We start from the raw sequence: 22,865 nt of genomic DNA, 5'->3' as shown, positions 1-22,865 counted from the left end.
TTGTACTGATCTACACAGAAAAATGTTACAACTCGCGGGGAGTGGGGAGAGGGAACCCTTCAAATTATTATGATAAAAGGTCTTCTTTCTCTTTTTAATTCCATGGTGAACAACTTTTTTTTTTTTTTTTTTTTTGATAAAAGGTAAGTTAAAGAAGTAAAACCGCAGCTCATTTTTAACAAGGGGACAATTTTGTAGGCAGATAGCAGAGATGCAACAAGCCTACACTGGAAGGATCCTGCCGGTAGCACAGGAACTATCCCTGTCATTTATTAGCAAAGATATTGGTATGAGGTCTGCCCACATTACTACACTACAGTGAACTGCCTGTTTACTGCCCCTTCACAACCCCATGTTCTTCTTACGATTTCTTTTACAGAATACCACCAATGCCTTTAACATTTTTAAATGATCTGCTAAAAGTATAAGTTTAAACAGCCATTAAGTGCACCATACACTTCACAAACACTTTTAAATCAGTATTACATCTGACAGTTTTTCTATCACTGAACCAGTAAAAGTGGGGAAGAAGAGCTGAATTTCTAATTAAGTCACTCTTCCTGTATTAGTGATTAAAAACATTCATGTATATTAATAGCTTTTGCAAATCTATTTTGCTGTTGTTGTTTGTATTAAAAAAAAACCAACAAATAAGTAAAAGGATGTCTTTAAAAAACTGCCTACAGATACACCCACTTCCTTACAAAAACTATTTTTAAGTATATTAAAAAATGAATTTGCGTAATGTTGGACCCAGGAATAATGAGGACAAGTTAGCCTTTCCCTGAAGATGATCATGACCTACTTATTTGCCATTTAAGGAATTAAATTTTTCTTTCTGCAATACTTTCAAACCCTTTTTAAGCTTAAGAAACATGAAAATCACATGATTTCCCTTACAGACAAATATTACTTTGAACATAGCACACATTGTGATTTTATGCATATTATATTATCCTTTAATAAAAACATGTATTTCCACATAATAAAGCTACATTATTTTAGTTCTCCTAGGTTCAGTTTATTTAATGGTAGATGTAGAAATTAAAAGGAAAAAACAAGGCAACAAAGCTAGCAACCAAATAGGTTGGGATTTTTAAACACTAATTTGTTATTCAAATGCATTACATAACTATAGATTAATCTTAAAATATTCAGCTATGAAACCAAAAGATTTAATTCCTCTTCTGAAGAAAACAAGCAATTAAAAGATGATTATTTACTGCATCATGACCCCACCAGAAGATGAAGGTTACAATTATCATAGGAGTTGTGCATGATGATGCAAAGTGAAAGATTACTTTGGATGAGGAAATTGTACAGCAGGAACAGCTGAGCTCTAACAAAACACAATACTTCCATCACAGTGATACCTTCAGTGATAAAGAATTGTAGGAAAATAGAATCTCAAATAATATATGGGCAGATCTCCAGTAGAAAGTTGTTAGAGGTTTTCTCTGAGACAGCAGCAGTTCTTTAAAAGAAATATTTGCTGAGTTGATGATCTTCCAAGGTAGCAAAGACAGCTTTGGTAATGTTTTCATTGATTTAAACTCGTCAGCTCTCATTGTCTCCATGCTTCTTTAGAGCTACAATTCCCAGCCTCCCAAAAATCTCACCCAGAAACTCCAACTTCTTCCCTTGCTCATAGCCCTTTAGGAGCTTTATACCTGCCACCCAGTGAGTGAATTACGATACCCTCAGATATCACTCAACAATATGGTCCAGATCCAAACAAAAGTTAACTGCAGCCAGACTGATCTCTGCCTGCTGGGTCTGACCATGCCTCCCATGAGCACCCCTACCACACAGAATCAAGCACAGTTAGTTCTCCTAACAACAGCTGCACAGACCAGGCCGTATCACATTCTCAGGCCAAACTGTAAGAATTCCAGACATTAAGAGCAGCAACACATCAGAATCTACATGATGCTAAAGCCTGATTCAGGTGAACGTAAATCGAATAAAATGATAAAGCAGCAACCACTATTTAACCAATATCATCATTATTTACCACCACTAACGGTGCTCATACATGCGTAAAAGAAAAATAAAACTATTTTCCTTCTGAAGGAGTTTAAAATACACTTTTTTCCCCACTTATTTCACATAATCATAAAACTGGAGCTGATTCATTCCTAATATGAAACTGCTTTAAAGACTGATTCTGCATTTCTAACTTTGGAAAATTTCTACTATCTTCAGAGGGTGAAGTTCAAATCCCAAGTGCTGTAACTCGATTTTCTTTCTCTTCTCATGCCCTGATTTATTGTGGACATTGAAATTTGATATATGTTTGGATATAATAATATCAACTCTGTAAGAAAAAAAAAAAAAAAAAACAGGCATCTGTTTTCTTTATCCAAAGTCAGAGGCTGCAAACTCTTGACAGTTGTTGGAGTCCACAGGTTTTACATCTTGAACAAAGCACAATATTAGATATTCTGGGGAAAAGATCCTTGTTCCTAACACAGTCTCCTGGTTCACACTCTAAAAGAAAAATCCCTTTCCAGAATTAATTATGACAATCTGTTCATTCCTAAATGCCTAAGCTGAAAACACCTTCCTGATAAAGGGAATCCCTTTTATGCATATATGCACCAGCATCAAAAAGTTGAATAGTTATCCTTTGTCTACTTTCATTTCAAAGTAGTGCATCCTGCTGGTATTCCTGGATGGGGAACTCCTTAGGTTGAACATCAACCCAAACTGCCTCTTCACATTTCCCATTGACATTAAATTTGTATGTCAACGTTCAAGAAATATGGCCATGATTTTCCCCTTCACTTTACACCCGAAGTAACTGTTCACTTATATAAAATGAGGATGAAAACAAGTTTTAAATTAGTCTGCAGGAAGTAGCCAGGCCTGAGTATTTTCCTGTCACTACGTCAGTTTGGGGAATTGAATCTATATCGTTCTATGCTGTCCCTGTGCATTAAAACTCTTCAGGCCATTGAAAAAACAAAAAACATTCGATTTAACTAAAATCTCAATGAATGTTTGTAATCCCTGTGGTAGGTGTGATTATTATGCAAGAACTGTCAAAAGCAGCTACTTTTTTTGACTTGTTAACCTGAGACTATACCCCAAACTGACTTTAAGCAGAACCTTCTGAGGAAATTCAATGAGGAGATCTGCTTAAAATCCAAGGCACAAAATTAGCTTCTTAACACTGCGTTCCCTTAGAAATATTTTTTCATCTGTTGTGCCTATTCCAATATGCAGACAGTGCTAAAAGGCAATTAATTCTTTAATACCCAATTAAATACCACACCTAGTGTTACAGAACAAAACCTGTGATTTCTGTTTTAAGAGAGACCATGCTTCTGTGCTCTGATAGCTTCCCAGTTCTTTGCAGGCACTTGGAGAAAAGAGCCATAGCTCCCACTTCCAGCTCAGTGCTTTCCTTACAGCTCAATGAATGTGTGAAGAAAAGGGTGTTTACACCCTTATCCGTGTGCCTCAAAGGCAGTTGCCTTCCTCTCAGCACAGTAACCTCATCTACCTAAGCACATTTTTGTATCTCCTTCAATATTATGGTAATGCAGAAACTCCAAGGTAGGTCACTTGAAAAAGCACAATCTTGCCTTATGGATAGATATAAAGCTTGTTTAAAGTCAGTATTCCTTACTTCAGTGGGTTTTGAATAATGCCCTGGGTCTAGTCAAGCAAAACTCCTTTTAAAGTCAAGGCTAAGATATAGGCATGCATGGTTTTCAGGCTCTGTCCCTTTACAGTGGCTTGAATATATTTCATTACTACATTAAAGGTCAATGCAAGTACATTTTGTCTTCGTCACTTAACTAGAGCTATATTTGATCTAACTCTGCAGTTGTCTCCCACAAGAGAAAAGGGCCATACATTTAAACAGACTATCACAGCCTGGTTTGCACGAATAATTAATTAGGTTAATGAAATGTAATTTAATAAGATAAAATTAAGATTCAGATCTCAACTGCAATTATAAGTTTTGTACAGATTCTCTGATTTACGTGAGCTATTAAAATTTCTGAATAGTAATTCATGCAGCTTAGGGAACTAAGATTGTATTTGTGAAATCAAAATCTCAAATACACTTCCACGTTACTTATTTCCTTCTGTATATAGTGCAAAGTTATTGAAAAATGAGAAAAAAATTATGTACAAGGTTTGAGCAAACTGAATGGTGAGAGACCTGGGAAAACTCTAAATTTAGACGGATAAATCTGTTGCTTGTTTTCAAGCAGATTTACTGCTAATTTTCATTAGTCTTAGTAGTACTGTGTGTCTTTAGTCTCTGACCAGTGTTGCTCCAGTAATGATTTGCCTTCTGCTAGATGTTACTTAATCAACCGCTTTCTAGATGACAAAAATTTACAGTTGATTAGGCTGCATAGCTCCGTTGCTATTTCAAAAGTTTCTAGGAAGGGATTATTTTTGTGCTCAAATACCTCTAAATAAAGGATTCTGCAGTCTGAATATCCCTGGATTCTGAACAGTGTTCACTGAAGCAGACAAAGCTAAGTTAAAGAATCATTTAGTGCTTCAGCATGCCAGCTCCAATAAATATCTGTCGGGTATGTATATGTGTGTGCGCACCCATGCACACATTTCTCCCTTTAGCTCTGGTGTATGTCTGTATATAGTGTAGAGTATGCAGACTTAAGGTCTAAAGCCAGCATTTGCATTTCTGAGATTGGAGTTGAGGCTGCTATGCTATTATCCTCAAAGCCACTGTTGGCACAATTCAGTCATTAATGATGATTTTGTGTTCTTTGTGAAAGACAGCTACTTAATCTTTAGCTGGTTATGCTCAGCATTGGCTCAGTTTGCTCAGTATTCAAATTTCAAACAGCATAGTGATCAGACTTGCTTACCTCAATAAACAAGTGGACTAGATAAAACTGGCCAGAAAAGCTCCAGAAGAGCCAACCTTTTCTATAAACCCACAATGAAGAACAATGAAAAACTCAGCAGAATTCCGCATCAACAAAAACATGGTGTACAGGGACAGGCAACAAAATTGTCTTTTCCTCCTTACCCCTCGTTAGGGCTCTACCAGTGGTGATAATCTTTTACCAGAAGAAAAATGAAAGTAATTTCATTTTAACCATTCATCCTAGAGATAGAAAGTTATCAGCAGAACCATTCAGAGTGAAGGCCAAGCAAAACACCTTCCATCAATCCCCAAGGTCTGTTCTTCAAGTCAAAAACATTTAAGTTGAACAAAACAATAAACAGGGCTGAGAAACAAAAACTGATGTCTTGAAAAGGACATACCCTCTATGTTTCACAATACCACACAAAAATAAGTAATAGGGCTTAAGTAAGTTTATTCTAGCAGCAGGGTATTCCAGACCTGCTGGTTTACTTAGTGATGGATAATCTAGCTGGTAACACAGTATTAGACTGGATGACTGATATGGTCCAACATGGCAACTGTGAAGAATATGAACTTTCTTCGTTTCCACTTATTACAGTGTCCCATGTTCTAATACAACTGGGTTTTTTTGATACCTGAAAAATAAAACTTGGTATTTTCAAATATAGAGCAATACATCAGAGAATTACAAAGTACTGTAAACATTGTTTGGATTTCAACTCTATTTAGTTGTCAGGTCTCAAGGCCCTGAAAGAATAAAGGGATTCCTGTCATCACAACACATTTATAAACTAATGCTTTTGTATATATGTAAACACTGAATCACAAAGCTCTTTCTTCTATTTCCCCAAACACAAATATCCAGAATCCTCAGTTAACCTATTTCTTAGCTAGTTTAGCTCTAGTCATCTAACCACTATGGTTTTCTCAGCCCCTTCTACCTCCTTAGAAGTGAATATTAAAAAAAAAAAAAAAATAAAAAAAAATCCATAACAATATAAGCAATTAGTATTACATCTGCTTTCTTATTTCTTATATGCCCAGGATTATTTTTCTATTTAGCATACCCATTATCTGACCAACCTGACAACTCTGATTCTACTAAATACCTTTACCTCATCTTTTACTAGATGAAAGAAAAACACTCTGCCTAGCAGATCAAGAAATAAATTTATATTCATTCTAAAAACAAACTAAAAAAAACCCCATCCATTATCTCACCCTCTTATGGGTGGTACTTAAATCACAATAAATTGACAATATCAAGAACCACTATTTCTCTTAAATTTCACAAAGCTACCCCTATCCTGCTGTAGCTTTCTTGTGTAAATAACAGTGGCTCAACACACTTTCCAGCAGAGATGTGAGTTTCCAGGCTAAGAAACCTGGAATGTTCCAGTTACTTCAGGCTAATGATCTTTCAAATGCACACTAATATGTTTGATAAAAGTCTCCCAGCATGTGTGCACAGAACGCTTACCATAAGAATGACAGTACTGTGGGCAGGGCAAATCGCTGACACCATTTCAGACTGAGTTAGACGCTGGAGGCACAAATTAAAACTGTGAGCTTTCATTTCAGTGGGCTTTGACAGATGGAAGAGTGCATCAAATCTCCAATTGTTTAAACCATTAACTCATCTTTCCACCTGCATTATCTTTGGGAAGAGCTCAGCTGGAAGCCTGAAACAATTGCTCACAGACTGAATTCAGGAGCGTGTATTACTCTACAAAGAAATCAGAGTCGTCTTTTTTAAATGGTTTATTTGGCTGCAGCATTTGTAAAGTTATTTATCTTTATTTCCACATTTTCCTCTCAGTTTTGAAAACTCAAAAAAAGCCTTTCAGCCTTCCTGCAGAATCAATCAATCAGGGACCACTGCCTTGGCTGCTGGGAACAAGAAAGCTGTATTGCAATTCATCACAGTGCATTATGCATCACAGTGCACTATGATGATCCCCATTTATCTCCAGTCCTTGTAAATGCCACTGCACATGCAGCTCTAAATTATGCCTGCTGGTGTATTGACTTTCAGTTGCTTACAAAAAGAAAAACTTGTGTAAGAATATGTAAAAAAAAAAAATTATATATATATATACCTCTACTTCACAAACTCTCTCGAAATGTCTTTCTTAAGTAATTTTGCCCTCTCTTCCCCTTAGGGGTAAAATACATTTTTCACTAAACCAGCATGAATGTAAGGTACTTTGTCATTTCATGTTACTCTCACTAGCATTCAGCTCTTACTGTTGTTTTTATACGAAACCACCTGTTATGTGCTCAGTACTTCCAAGTACTTGAGAAGAATGGTCTCAATACTACTGAGCTCACAACGTAAAAGTAAATTGGCAAAATGAAGCGGGAATACAAAATGCTATGCATTTACTTACAGTTTAGCAAGACTTACTGTTAATATGATGACAGAAGGCAGTGGGATTGAAAGGGCAGGACAGGAGTTTTGTGAATGATAGCAGGCAGGAATCATTTGGGGTTAGAAAGCATAAGTAGAAAACAAGAAAACATAGGGCCATGAATACTATTAAGGGACTGGAGCACCTGCTGTATACAGAGAATGTCACAGAGGTGAGACTTTTCAGCCTCAAGAGCAGGCAGCTCAGGGGGATCTTACCCGTGTTTATAAAAGACTGATGGCAAGGTATGCAAAGACTAGTAAGAAGGGTTTCTATAGCTATGTCAGCCAGAAAAGGAAGGTCAAAGAAAGCATATCTCCCCGATGAACAGGACTGGAAAACCGGTAACAATGGATGAGGAGAACATTGAGGTACTCAACAACTTATTTTACCTCAGTCTTCACTAGCAGCCTCTCTTCCTACACCTCTTGAATCGATGGACTGCAAGGCAGGGACTTGAAGAACAAAGTCTTTCCCACTGTAAGAGAAGATCAGGTTCATGACCATGTGGGGAACCTGAACATACATAAGCCTGTACGACCTGAGAAGATGCATCCCAGAGTCCTAAAGGAACTGGCTGATGTAGTTGCCAAGCCACTCTCTATCATATTTCAGAAGTCATGGCAGTCAGGTGAAGTCCCTCCTGATCAGAAAAAGGGAAAAGTAGAAAGCAGGATCCTGGCAATTACTGACTTGTCAGCCTCACATCTATGCCTAGAAGAACCTGGAACAGATCCTCTTAAGACACATGGATGGCAGGGAGGTGATTCAAGACAGTCAACACAACTTCCCCAAAGGCAAGTCCTGCCTGACCAACCCAGCCTTTTATCATGGAGTTAACACATCAGTGAATGTGGTAAGAGCTACAGATGTCGTTTACCTGGACTTCTGTAAGACTTTTGAAAGTCTCCAACAACATCCTGGAAAAGTACAGATTTGATGGGTGGACTATTCAGTTGATGAGGAATTGGCTAGGTGTTCAAATCCAGAGGGTAGTGGTCAATGGCTCAATATCCAGATGGAGATCAGTGACAAATGGTGTCCCTCAGGGTCCGTACTGGGACCAGTACTGTTTAATACCTTCATCAATGACATTGACAGTGGTATCGAGTGCAACCCTGAGGAAGACACTCTGCAGATGATACCAAGCCGAGTGGCACAGCTCACATGGCTGAGGGATGGGATGCTATCAAGAGGGACCTGGAAGTGAGCCCATGTGAATCTCACAAGGTTCAACAAGGCCAAGTGCAAGGTCCTGCACCTGGGATGGGACAACCCCCAGTATCAGTACAGGCTGGGGGATGAAGGGATTGAGAGCAACCCTGCAGAAAAGGACTTGGGGACACTGGCAGATGAAAAGCTGGACATGAGCGGTCAGTGGACACTCACATCCCAGAAAGCCAAACCGTTCTTTTGGGCTGCATCAAAAGAAGTGATGCCAACAGGTTGAGAGAGGTGATTCTGCCCCTTTGCTCTGCTCTTGTGAGACCCCACCTGGAATACTGCATTCAGCTCTGGAGTCCTCAGTACAGGAAAGATATGTACCTGTCAAAGTGGGTCCAGAGGAAGGCCATCAAAAAGACCAGAGGGATGGAACAGCTCTCCTCTGAAGAAAGGATGAGAGAATTGGGGTTATTCATCCTGCAGAAGAAGAGACGCCAGGAAAGCCTCACTGAAGCCTTCCAAGACCTAAAGGGGAGAGAAGGGGTTACAAGAAAGATAGGGACAAACATTTTAGAAGGGCCAGTTGTGACAGGACGTGGGGTAATGTTTTTAAACTAAAAGAGGGCAGATTTAGACTAGATACAAGCAAGAAATTTTTTACAGTAAGTATGGTGCCCAATCCCTGGAAACTTACAAGGTTACATTGGACAGGGCTCTGAGCAACCTCATCTAGTTGAAGATGTCCCTCCTCATAACGGGGATAGGGGGGTTGAAGTGGATGACCTTTAAGCATCACTTTCAACCCAAACTATTTTACAATTCTATGTTGATTGCATAAAGGAAAAGTTACTGGTCAGTGTAAACAACAGACATTTGAAACATACCCTCCATGTGCAGTCAGTCTATGTATATAGTTAGTAGGTTAACATGCATTAGAAAAAAATAAACAGTTATAAAAATGGGTGGATGTTTTCTATTTTTCTCCTGAACCTAAGTAAATTGTATTTCATTTTAAGAAGCAATATAATGAAACTGCCAGATAACAACATCTGTACATAGGACAAAAACAAGAATACAATTTTATACCCTTGTGAACATTGGGAATTGCTACTAAAGATGTATAAGATCAGTCCTGGAAAACACAATCTGACAACCCTATCTGGGCAAAATTCTTCTCTCAACACTGAACACACATCTCTCTACTCAGAATTTCTCACTAATGTCAATGAGAATCACGTTTGCAGAAAGAACCCAAATCCCTACAGATTTCATTATGTAACTTTTATTTATAAAATCTCTTAGAAAAGGAAGAGAGACCTATCGCTTTAACAAATTATAAACAATTCTCTAAAAAAAAAAAAAAAAGTGTCATTATTATTACTCAATAGCAGCATTAGACATTCTGTTTTAGACACTACAAATTTCAACCAGTGGTATTTTAAACAGTGATCTAGCCTACTCTTCCCTCCTTGGTAGCCGTCACTACATCAAAAAATTAAAAAGACAAAGGGTTTTTTTCTGCATGTTTCCATTTAGAGGGAACTTAACCATTACTACAAATAAAACATGTTGAGTTACAAATGTGTATCAAAACTGATTGACTACCTGTGCTGGAAACAAGTTGAATTCTTTAAACTGAAATAACAGATTATTATATGTTAGATGAGACCAATATATTACAGACACTACTTCATCATGTATATAAGTACCTCATAGCACTTTAAAATAATTACTTCTGTAACTCAAGAGTATGAGATATCATAGAAAATATGATGAATCAGAGAGGAAAAGGAGGAATAAGGTGATTTCATTTGCATACCTACACATGTAACCCATGTCAAAATATTATTTATCTTTTGTTTTTAAAGACAGCCTACAGAGGATAGGCATGAAAATATTTTTAACTGCAACATGAAAGCCAAACATTTTGCTATGCTGCAAGACTTAAATCCAACTTGCATTAATATACTGGCTCTTCCCCCAACCAGACAATACAATCTGCAGAGCTTCTAATCTAAAGAAGTCCAGCTGTTGGCAACAGGAGCTGGGGTTTTATGTAGTCACGTATGTGGAAGAAAAGTAGCAAGTGTCTACTTGTCTGATTTTCTCCACAAACAAGCTTTTGGCCCATGTGTATGATGTGTATGACGAAATGAGTAGAGATTACTGAGACCCAGATACTCATCCAATGAATGTGTGTGTCAAGAAATACTGAGCATAACCCAGCCCAGCAGAGTCTGGTTTTTCCCCAGTGTCTCTACTTTCTCATGATGTGGTTTATGAGCCCACCTTTGCCTTACTCAGCAAGTCTGACAGACTGCCGGTAATCTACTGGTAAAGAAAAGATAAATTTTAACTTTCCTTGTCTAGACCAAGTCTAAACAGGAACTTGAGAGATACAGCAAGTTCTATACCATGTAGCATCAATCCTAATGAGGGTGGCAATGCCAGAGGGAACATTTTTGCTGCTCCTGGGAGCATGGAGAGCGCAAGAGAATATCTGAAATGCCTGTACACGAACGCATAGAGTATCAGAAACAAACAGGATGTACTGAAAGAGCTGGTTAGCTCCTGAAACTATAATATAATTGGTATTAGCGAGAGTTGGTGGAATGATTAACAATGACTGTAGTACTGGGGTGGAGAACAGTAGTTCAGAAGAGATAGGCAGGAAAGGTTTGACTGTACAACCCTCAGTTAGTGACAACGTGGTTGAGAGCCTCTGTGTGAGGATTAGGGAGATGTAAAACAAAGGAGATGGTGTAATGGGTGTCTGCTACCAACTAGCCAGAATGTTAGTACTGGTGAGTTATTCTATAGGCAATTAGGAGAAATTTCTGCATCAATAGCCCTTGTCCTTATGAGAGATTTCAACTTCCCAGACAACAACTGGGAATATCATACTCCTGTGATGAGCAGGTCTTGGGAATTCTTGAAGTTTGTAGGAGATAACTTCTTGTCATAAGTACGCAGTGAGTCCAACAAGGAAAGATGCCCTCCTAGACTTGCTGCTTGTGAATAAAGAAGGACTTGTGGAAGATGTGATGGTAGGTGGCTGTCCTGGCTACAGTGGTTATGAAATGGTTGAGTTTAAAATTTTCAGTGTATTAGAAAAAAAAGGACAGCAGAGTTGCTGCTCTGGGCTTCAGGAGAGCAAACTTCAAGCTATTCAGGGTGCTACATAGCAGAGGACCCTGGGAATCTGCATTTGAGGCCTTAGGAGTCCAGGAGTGTTGGTCACTTTTTAAGAACTACCCTTTAGAAGCACAAGAGCAGGCAACTCCACTGTCTTGTAAATCAAACAAGTAGGGCACAAGACCAACTTGGCTGAACAGGAAACTCCTTGTGGAGCTCAAGTGGAAAAATAAATTGTATGATCTCTGGAAGCAAGGTCAGGCTTCGCAGGGAGATTACAGAGCTGTGGTTTGTAGATGCAGGGAAAGGACACAAAAGGCCAAGTTCAGAGTTGAAACTGGCCAGTGCTGGGCAGAATAACAAGAAGGACTTCTTAAAGCATGTTAATAGCAAGAGGAGGTCTAAAGTAAACATTGAAACAATACTTGTTGAAGATGGTCATTTGACTAATAGCAATGAAGAAAAAGCAGAGGCATTCAACACAGACTTTGCCTCAGTCTTTAATAGTACTGCTAGACCTTGGGCTGCCTCGTCTCCTGAGTTGGAGGGCTCATAACTGTGGGAACAATTTCTGTTTGTGGACACTGAAATTGTAAGGGACCAGCTGTACCAGCTGAATGTTCACAAATCCATGGGGCCTAATAGGTTTCATCCCAGAGTACTGAAGAAGCTAGTGGATGCTACTGCAAGACCACTCTCAACTACCTACCAAAGGTCTTGGGAGCCTGGGGAGGTCCCCACTGACTGGAAGCTAACCAGTGTTATTCCAGTTTGCAAAAAGGATGCGAGGGAAGACCAAGGGAATTACAGACCTGTCAGTCTAACCTCTGTTCTTGGTGAAATCATGGAGAAGATTTAATCGGGTACTATCAAAAGGCATTTAAAGAATAATGCAATCATCATTGCACAGTCAACATTGGTTCACAAAGGGAAAGTCATGTTTATCTTATTTGATATCCTTCTGTGGTAAGGTCACCTGCCCAGTGAATGAAGGGAAGGTGGTAGATGTAGTTTTCCAGATTTTAATAAGGCTTTTGATACCATCCCTCACAGCTTCCTTCTGGACAAGTTGTACAACTGCGGGATGAGTGGGTTCATGGTGCACTTGGTGAAGAACTGGCTGAAGGGCAGAGCTCAGACAGTTCTAGGAATGGGGCCAGTAACCAATAGTGTTCCTCAGGACTCAATTCTAGGGCCAGCTCTGTTCAATGATCTGAATGCAGGAGTTGAACGCACCATTAGCAAGTTTGATGATGATACTAAGATGGAATGTGCTGCTGATTCTCTTGAGGGACAAGAGGCCTTGCAGAGGGGTCTGGATAGATTGGAGCACTGGGCTATGATTAATGGGATAAAATTTAACAAGTTAACATACTGAATTCTGCGTCTGGGACAAAGTAATGCTGGATACAAGTATAAACTGGGAGAGGAGTGGCTGGAAAGCAGCCCTGCAGGAATGAGTCTGGCACTGCTGGTGGACAGCAAGGTCAATAGGAGCGTGCCAGCAGTGTGTCAGCAGAGTGCGCCCTGGAAGCCAAGAGGGCAAACCTCTTTGCTCTCTGTAGCTTCCTGAGGAAGGGAAGTGGAGAGGAAGATGCTGAGCTCTTCTCCCTCAGATCCAGTGATAGGACACATGAGAATGACTCAAAGCTGCTTCAGGGCAGGTTTATACTGGACACAAGGAAGCATTTCTTTACCAAGATGGTAGCATACGAACAGTAGAACAAGCTTCCTAGAGAGCTAATCAATGCCTCAAGCCTGTCAATGTTTCAAAGGCATTTGGACACTGCCTTTAATAACATGCTTTAACTTTTGGTCAGGCTGTTGGAGTAGATGATCATTGTAGGTCCCTTCCCTCTGCAATATTCTGTTCTGGTCTCTGAGGAGCAGCTGAGAGAAGTGGGGTTGTTTAGTCTCAAGAGAAGCAGGCTCAGGAGAGGCCCTATTGCTCTCTACAAGTACCAAACCAAAACGGGCAATATATTTAATGATCCAATAGTTGTTCTAAATATAAGAGTATGTTTAAGATATTGAAATTACCCACTGTGTCAAAACAGGGCTAGCGTTCATGAGCTTTTGTGTTTTATCTTGTAAAGCAGACCTCTGGAGAGATCTTATTAAATTACATATAAAATAATGGGGCATATTTTGCTGCTCACAGTCTTGCTTTTGTGCCTTGCTCCATTAAAATAACAAAAATAAATAGCTGTTTGGGATGTAGGTGACAATCTACAACTGTTCCTGTGAGAGCTAAAACCTTTTTAGTTCATTAGATTTGTACCTCTTTGAAAACGTAGAAGTTCTCAAAGGTATTAATCTTCAAACTAATATTTGTTGTCTTAGCTTGTATTAAAGGGCAATGGTATAACAGATGGAATTAATTGTACTTCACTGACCGAACTTGAACAATACCTTATCAACAGCTATCTTTAACTACAGAAGTATTCTTAAAGACCACAGGCTTCCATGAGGAAAACAGTAATTTTCTTTGTATGCTAATATGAAGATATTTTCCCTGGTTCTTCTATGTACAAAATTGTGATCACAAAATTTCCACAGAATTTTATGCCAGACTGACCTTACTCTCAGAGAATAATGGAGAGATACTTCAGAACAGCTTTTGAGCAATTTAGATCTAGGTAAAGTGAAGCCAAAACAGACATCAAACTTGCAATGAGGAGAACACATGCAAAAGCCCTGTATCAGATGCTTCATGATGACTTTTTTCTTCTCCATAACTCCATCTCCAATCCAGGATTTCTACTTTTACAGGCTACTGTCTGTTCTTGGAATGAAAAAAATGCTTCTAAAATTAGAATTTTTTAGAAGTAAGAAGATGAACTACATTGTACCTTTTCCATCTTATAAATTGTTCTATGAAAGAGTAAATAGAAAAGTTATTGAATTAACTACATCATTTTTATTGCTGTATCAGCTCCTGTCTGATACATTGATGTAACATTCAAATAAATTTTCTCCCCTGTGTATCAGATGCAAGTATTTGTGCAAACAAAAGGTGCTTCTATGCTCTAAAGTCCCCCCCACTAACGAAGTAGCTGGATGTTTACTGTCATCTGCGCTTTACCTCAAATCACCTCAAAAAGCTGTGTCACTAAACACCACAACCACAAAAGCAGATTCTGAGAGAACCCTTTAGAAAAAATGTTATTAGAAATATTTAGCAGAATCACACACATAAAAACCTTCTCCGCTGAGGTGCTGAGAAGCAGTGAAAGGATTTGCATTTTTAAAAGGTTAACTCAAATCTCCTACATTGCTTTGAAAGTTTCAGTTAGGTAATGCAATTGTTTGACTTTGCATTGAAAATACAGAAAAACAAAGCTTGCCTGAAACAAGAACATTCTCTAATGTTCAGCTCTGCTAACAATTTGATCAAGCTTTTCTTTCTTTTTCTAATTATGACAAAGTTGGTCTTTTTAAAGAAAATGTATTACCTTCCTAAGAAGGAATGAAAACATAAGGTAACAACTGTAAAGTACATGTCCAGTAATTTAAAATTTAAACTGTTGTTGCATTTTGTATTATAATATTATTTTATAGAATCTTACACTGATTTTAAGAAATTAATAGAAGCCTAAGGTAAGCCTTAAATTCACAATACCTTATATATACCTTATGTGGATTCTATGAACTTGGAAGTGACTTGGAAAGACAATCCTGTAACATCTGCCCTGATTTAAAAGCTGGACAACTTGTCTAGTATGATACCTTCTTTGTTGAGCAGACACAAAGCACTTGAAAACCTTCAGATTCAGACATACCACGGTAATCTCCATAACAGAGTAAAAAAAAAAAAAAAAAAAAAATTACATCAGGATCACTGTGGCACAAGAACCCCATGCTTTCCTTAAAAGTCAGTTCAGTTACGACAAAACACATTCTTTGCACGTCTGGGTGTTTTTAAGAATCATGAGATTTCATTGCAACCCTCAGCAGCATGGTACAGCTAATAGAAAATGTTCCAGTCTCTTCTTATACTGACCTTGTAATACCCTGGTTTTAATACTGACAAAAGCAATCAAATTAATTTTATTTTCCTGAGATAAACAGTCAATACCAAATTGGTCCATTTCCCAATCCCATTTATTTCAATAGAAACTAGATTAGTGAAACAGTAATTTCACTCTTTAAATGTAGAGAATAAATTGTTATGTGTTAAAATCAAAGATTCGCATTTTTATAGATTACATTATTGAAAAAATACAGAACAATGCTACTTGGATTTAATCCCATTTGCAGTAAAAACTTCATAGAATAAGGAATAAATATTGAAGTTTAAAAGTCTAAGTTAGTGTAAAAACACATCTTCAGGGAGATTAGACAAAAATACAGGGATCGGTGTTAGGACTGGTCTTGTTCAACATCTTTGTCAGTGACATGGACAGTGGGATTGAGTGCGCCCTCAGCAAGTTTGCCGATGACACCAAGCTGTGTGGTTCGGTTGATAAGCTGGAGGGAAGGGATGCCATCCAGAGGGACCTCGACACACCTTATGATGCCAACATTATGAAGTTTAACCATGCCAAGTGCAAGGTCCTACACCTGGGTCGGAGCAATCCCAGGCACAGCTCCAGGTTGGGCAGAGAAGAGATTCAGAGCAGCCCTGCAGAGAAGGACTTGGGGGTGTTGGTCGATGAAAAAATGAACATGAGTTGCCAGTGTGCGCTCGCAGCCCAGAAAGCCAACTGGGCTGCATCAAAAGGAGCATGACCAGCAGGTCGAAGGAGGTGATCCTGCCCCTCTACTCTGCTCTCGTGAGACCTCACTTGGAGTATTGTGTACAGTTCTGTTGTCCTCAACATAAAAAGGACATGGAACTGTTGGAACAAGTCCAGAGGAGGGCCACAAGGATGATCAGTGGACTGGAACACCTCCCGTATGGAGACAGGCTGAGAAAGTTGGGGCTGTTCAGCCTGGAGAAGAGAAGGCTGCGTGGAGACCTCATAGCAGCCTTCCAGTATCTGAAGGGGGCCTACAAGGATGCTGGGGAGGGACTCTTCATCAGGGACTGTAGTGACAGAACAAGGGGTAACAGGTTAAAACTTAAACAGGGGAAGTTTAGACTGGATATAAGGAAGAAATTCTTTACTGTGAGGGTGGCGAGGCACTGGAATGGGTTGCCCAGGGAGGCTGTGAATGCTCCATCCTTGGCAGTGTTCAGGGCTGGGTTGGACAGAGCCTTGGGTGACATGGTTTAGTGTGGGGTATCCCTGCCCATGGCAGGGGGGTTGGAACTAGATGATCTCAAGGTCCTTTCCAACCCTAACTATTCTATGATTCTATACTACCTTCAGCATTTTCATGTAAATTTTCAATGGATGCATCTTCCATGACATTTATGAACAGCCAGCACCAGTGTGTCATTCCACTTTGATCTGCCAAGACTCCCAAACTATTGTCATTTCTATTCAGGCATCATAGAAAGACTCTTGCATTACAGAATTAGTTGACAGTCAGCTCACCTACCCTCTAGACCTCCAGGCTTAAAGTGCAAAGACAGGGCAGGGTACCAGTAGTGCCACTAGGATTTGTATCAAGAATATTTTTAAAGAAAATCTGTCAGGTTAAAAATCAAATACCAAAACAACATGTTAGAAGCTGATACAGCTCTATGCTGCTGAAGGAAGATTTTTAAGTGATTGACAGTTTCACTGTCTTAGGACCAAAAATACTGAAAGAATATAAATGATACACCAGATTTTAACCAGGATAAAGTTTGCTGATAACCACAGAATTATGCTGGTTTAGCTAAGCTTCATACGTATCCTCAAACATGACTCCTCTCTCCTGAAAGAGTAAATCGTTTGGTTTTAATTTTGAGTATTTTATTATAGGTTGAGGTTTCCAAATAAAAATATAAACAAGTGCTTCTAAGAACAGGTTAAGATGAAAAGCGCTTAATTTACAGACAAGAGATTGAAAGCAGCTAGGTAACTTAAATGAGAGGGGGCCAGGGGAAAAGGACATACCTTTGAACACTGTTTATGATTCTGGCACCAAGCAAGTGACCCATTGTTCTGAAAGACAAAGAAGATTACATTAATATTAATATTTTTTGAAGACTTTTACACATGATCACACTAACAGGCTTAAACAGAATATACCATCCAGTTTTGCTTTAAGAATGATGTGTCAAGACACTGGTACCAATCATCCCTCCCTTTTCTTAAGGGTAGTGTAAGGTGACCAGATAATTTAGGAAAGCATGTCATCAGGCAAGGCTGGTGGAAAACTGACTGAAGTCACCTTTTGCTCCATGTTTGTAAACTCTTACTATCTAGGATTGTTAGGAAGTAAACAAAAGGTAACACTTGTATTTAAGAAATTGATATGGATTGGTAGTGACTCCTGAGTGGAAAGCCCATTAGTCACATTTCAATATTGCACAATACTTAAATTATCAAGGAAAGATAAAAAGCAGCATTGATGTAAATGGAAAATTTAATTAAATGCAATACGAGCTTACCAGAAGTCAACTGCGTCAGTTTTATTTTACATTTTTGATAACAAATTGCATTTCCCAGATGGGTACGCTATATCTTTCATTTATCTTGACTGCAGTAAAACAACCACTACAGTATCACATGCAAAATAATAATTTAAGCTAAAGGAAAAGAGAACATGATGAGAACAGAATGATAAATATGAAACTGGCACAGGGACAAACAGCAACCTGCTATTCTACTAGAGGAGCTTCTAAAGGGTATACTTTGGAAACAATGTTTTCTGATAAAAAAACCCCACAGCTCTGGAAAAAGCAGCATATGTTTCTGGGGTTAAGAGATGAGCCAAAATACAGATTCACTTTCTGTATAGTGGAAGATCAAAACAACATCAGGAAGACTTGAGTGACTCTGTGGTCTGAATATGACAAATGGCATACAAACTCTGCAATACAGAGTGTATGTTCATGTACTCAGGAAATATGTAAGTATTTCTTCCATAATTTATAAGCTCATACTCTGGAAACAGAACAGATGAAAACTCTCCTAAATTTGTTGTTTAAAATTTGACTACAATGATGAGTCTATATAGGAGTAATAGGACATCCTTTCATATGAATTACTGAAGATATTTCCACAGGGAGGAATTAATGTGATTGCACTACACCTTCTCCTTTGACATTGACTATAGATTTGGAAATCAATCTCCAAAGAAGAACTGAGGTATGCCGAATTTGAAGGACTAGTAGGACTATACTTTTTTCTTGCTTACTTGTTTTGTTTTAATAAGGGGAGATGTATCTATTATTCCATTATTTACATATGCTGGTTTTGACTGGGATAGGGCTCATTTTTTTCATAGTAGTTACTATGGGACTATGTTTTGGATTTGTGCTGAAAACAGTGTTGATAACACAGGGATGTTTTAATTTTCACTAAGCAGTGCTTACCCAGAGTAAACATCTTTTCTGCTCCTCACACCATTCCTGGAGGTGGCAGAACACCTGCCAGTTGATTGGAAGCAGTGAAAACTTTCTCTGTTTTGCTTGGGTTATGTGCACGGTTTTGCTTTACCTATTAAACTGTTTATCTCAACTCACAAGTTTTCTCACTTTTACTCTTTTGATTCTCTTCCCCATCCCACCAGCTGGGGCTTAGCCGCAAGCTGGGGTTAAAAGCACAACAATCCTTAACTTTAATGTATAAAAAAAAAAAAAATCAACAGATAAAGCAAAAATTATTCTCTGGACACACAACTACTACAAGTCAGAAGCAGAAACAGATACATTAGCACACACTGTAACCAAGCCAACTAGATCAGTTTCTCAAAACAGCAGTACTATGTTCTGATCTTAGCAAAGCTCATAAGCCTTAATACAGTGACTTCCTACCACAATTATGAAATCTATCCTTTGAAGCTGGATCTCTCTTAGCAAACATTTGAAGAGATCATGTTTGTGTATATCTTCATACCAGTGTGTAGTCATACCTCCACAAAAGCTCCCAAGATGTGGCCAGCAGGTCAAAGGAAGTGATTGGCCCCTTCTACTCTGCTCTCATGTTTTCTACACCAGCTCTGGGGTCCCCAGCACAAAAAAATCATGGACCTGTTGGAGTTAGTCCAGAGGGAGGCCGCAAAAACTGTTAGAAAGCTAGAGAACCTCTCCCCTGAAGAAAGGCTGAGAGTTGGAGTTTTTCCAGCCTGCAGAAGAAAAGGCTCCAAGGAGACCTTACTGCAACCTTTCAGTATGTAAAGATAGGGAGAGACATTTTTCCAAGGCCTGAAGTGACAGAACAAGCAGCAATAATTTTAAGCTTAAAGAGAGTAGATAAAGATTGAACATAAGGAAGAAACTGTTTACAGTAAGAGTGGTGAGAGACATTGGAAGAGGTTGCCCAGAGAAATGGTAGATGCCCCACCACTGAAGTGTTGAAAAGTCAGGTTGTACAAGGACTTTGAGCAACATGATCTCATGAAAGAAGTCCCTTCCAGAGGAAGGGGTAGAGCAGAGAGCAGAATGGTTCTGTGATTCTATGACAATGAAGGTTTTTCAAGTCATCCACTCACAGAACGTTGAGGTTGGAAGGGACCTCTGGGGGCCATGTGGTCCAAGCCCCTGCTCAAGCAGGGTCACCTAGAACCAGTTGCCCAGGACCATGTCCACAAAGCTTTTGAGTATCTTCAAGGACGGAAATTTCACAACATCTCAGGGAAAAACTGTATCAGTGCTCAGCCACCCTCACAGTTAAAAAAGTGTTTTTTCATGTTCAGAGATAACCTCCCAAGTTTCAGTTTGGTACACTGAATTAATTTTAAAGTAATTGGTCTACAAACTTGTGTGTTTCAGCAACACAAGATACCTCACTACCTTCTTCATTCTGAGCAATACACATCTTCTGAATTTGATACAATGCAAAGAGAAGTCAGTAACACAAATTTGGATGAGACGCTTTGGGGAAACTCAAGAACTCAAACAAAAGCACTGAACTTGAATGCTACTCTTGTACCTTAAGTCCAAAACTAATGCAAATAATTCTTAGACTTTCACCTAAACTTTCAATCTGAACTTCAGAAACTTTTATATATGCCATTTTTTTTCATATGAGCTTTAATGCTAAACATTTCTATTACTGTATTACCTAAGGAGCTCTGGGGATGATAAATGTAAAGATACATCAAATCCCTTCCACTTCAAGGCTTATTTAGAAGCAATTTAAAAAAAATAGTTCATGCAATTTAATTTCAATATTTTATGAAAATTTATTTTGTCTTACCCTCCCAGCAGACTACAATGTAATCATTATTTGATTTTATAAAACCATTATACCCACTGTTACTGTAGAATCTAGCTAAAACTGAGATTCACTAACATAAGAAGAGCTAACCATGAGCACCATGTCAGGTCCAACCTCTTCAAAAACAGAAATATATAAATAGAAGAAATACAAGTTTAGAACAGCCGTAAATAACATATGCTAGTGGGAATACTTTAGTATTACACTCAATGCTGTATAACGATTTACTATTTCCATTTACAGGTCTAGTCAGCAGTAACATTAAAACAGTATTTTATGTGCTTTCATCCCCCCTTTCTTCTTCATATAAAATGTGACAGAGGTAGCTGATTGCAATAATAGATTAGTAGCAGCTCGCCACTTTGTTTCAGTTATGGCGCTGCTTTCCACTGAACTAGAAAAAGCACTCCTGCTTTTGAATTACATCTGTTACTTGAGACAATAACGCCATAAATATCCACATGTGTGGCTCTCCTACCTCATAATTTCAATGTCTACAACTGTTTTCATTTTTCTACTGAAAACTACTGCCACTTGAATTAAAAAGTAAGTTTAAAAAAACATTTAAAAGTATTGCTTAGGAACTAACTTTATACAAACTAATGATGTAAGTGATCCTTCATTGTACAAGGTGAAAGAGCAAATTCTACAGGCTTCCTTTGAACAACAAAGAAGGAAAGCTAAATGAATGCTCTCCTCCACTCTGCATCTTAGGAAATGGCTAATTTAAGTTACGAAAGTGTTCAGCTGTGGGTTTGGGTTTTTTTTTGCTTTTAATCTAGTTTACCTGGCTGAAACTCTAATTTCAGATTATCAGAAATCTGTATTTTATTTGTAGCATTTTACATGCTCTCATGCAACATCCTCAGTTCCCTCACATCTGTTTTTCTTCAAATCCAGTCCTGACCTGACTTATACCAATGAGAGTTTTGACATGGTCTTCAGTGATGCCTTGACTCTGCTGAGCAGAAATGGCCACAACAAAGAGTTACATGCCACTGTTTCTGTGCGTAGGTGACACTGAAAGATTCTCCAACATCACATAGTAGATGAAGACAACAAGAACTCAGGCCACCACCTGAGGCCGAGATACTTTCAGTCTGCCAGGAAGCAAACCACAGATAAACAGAATGAGACCTTCAAAAACCAGGCCTGTTTGGCATGTATAAGGCAAAAGTTCAGAAAAGCCTAGTCTTACTAGACTTCATTTCAGCAAGTGTATGCACACACTTGCTTTCCTCTGGTAAATGACAAATGTCCTTGGGCCTAAACAATTAAGATAGAAACATCTGTGTTCTGTGCCCTCTTATGCCTTAAAGAAAAGTTTGCAGCATCTCTTGTAGGAAAAAAAAAAAAAAATGCATCCAGAGAGGCAATGAAGAATCAACCTTCATCTATCTACAATGTGCCCGGGGGGGGGGGGAGGGGGGGGAACAAACAACCCCTTCACAAGCAAGTAAATTATCAGTCATAGAAGTCTTTCTCCCCTGCCCAATCTTCAATTCACATTTGAGTGAATCTGCCATCTCTCAGAAGTGGCCTCTCCCAACGACTCCACTGATTCTTTAAAAATGACAAAAAAAGACTAGAAATAAGCCCCTCAAACAACAGTGCCCATCAACATGAAAGAGGTCATTGGAGTAGACAAATCAATAGCTGCTGCAATGATGAATTTAAAGAGACAAGTTACCAACGCTTTCCTTAACCTTTCAAAAATCTCAAGAGCCTGAAATTATATGTAATAGTAAAATGCAGTTTGTACTGTGCCTGACATACATTTCCTCACTCCATGTGAGTTAAGACACAAACTGATATAGGGACTTATCTATGGCAGAAATGCGTGTCCCCAGGCCCAACTCTAAAGGGCAGAATTAAGGTGCAGAATGGAATCAACACGCTCAAGCGAGGCTTTCAAGTTCCCAAATACTTAAGTATGCACATAGGAATGAATTTCAGAAAAGCCTATACACTTAGCAGGCAAAGATATCAAATAGACAGAAAACACTAAAGAAATTTTATTTCTCAAAGCCT

At 38.7% G+C, this 22,865-nt stretch overlaps 1 protein-coding gene across 1 annotated transcript in view; it reads right to left on the bottom strand.

Annotated features, from left to right (window-relative positions):
- Positions 1-22,865, bottom strand: part of ANOS1 (anosmin 1) — a gene marked incomplete at both ends in the record, with an annotated part of 135,291 nt that overhangs the window by 91,760 nt on the left and 20,666 nt on the right. Inside the window, one exon of the mRNA XM_080614071.1 lies at positions 17,565-17,612. Coding sequence (XP_080470197.1) covers positions 17,565-17,612 — 48 coding nt within the window. The remainder of the gene's footprint in view (positions 1-17,564; positions 17,613-22,865) is intronic.

This window comes from Psittacula echo, assembly GCF_963264785.1.
Source record: "Psittacula echo genome assembly, chromosome: 3".
Taxonomy (NCBI): domain Eukaryota; kingdom Metazoa; phylum Chordata; class Aves; order Psittaciformes; family Psittacidae; genus Psittacula; species Psittacula echo.
This window is presented reverse-complemented; position numbering and strand designations above follow the sequence as displayed.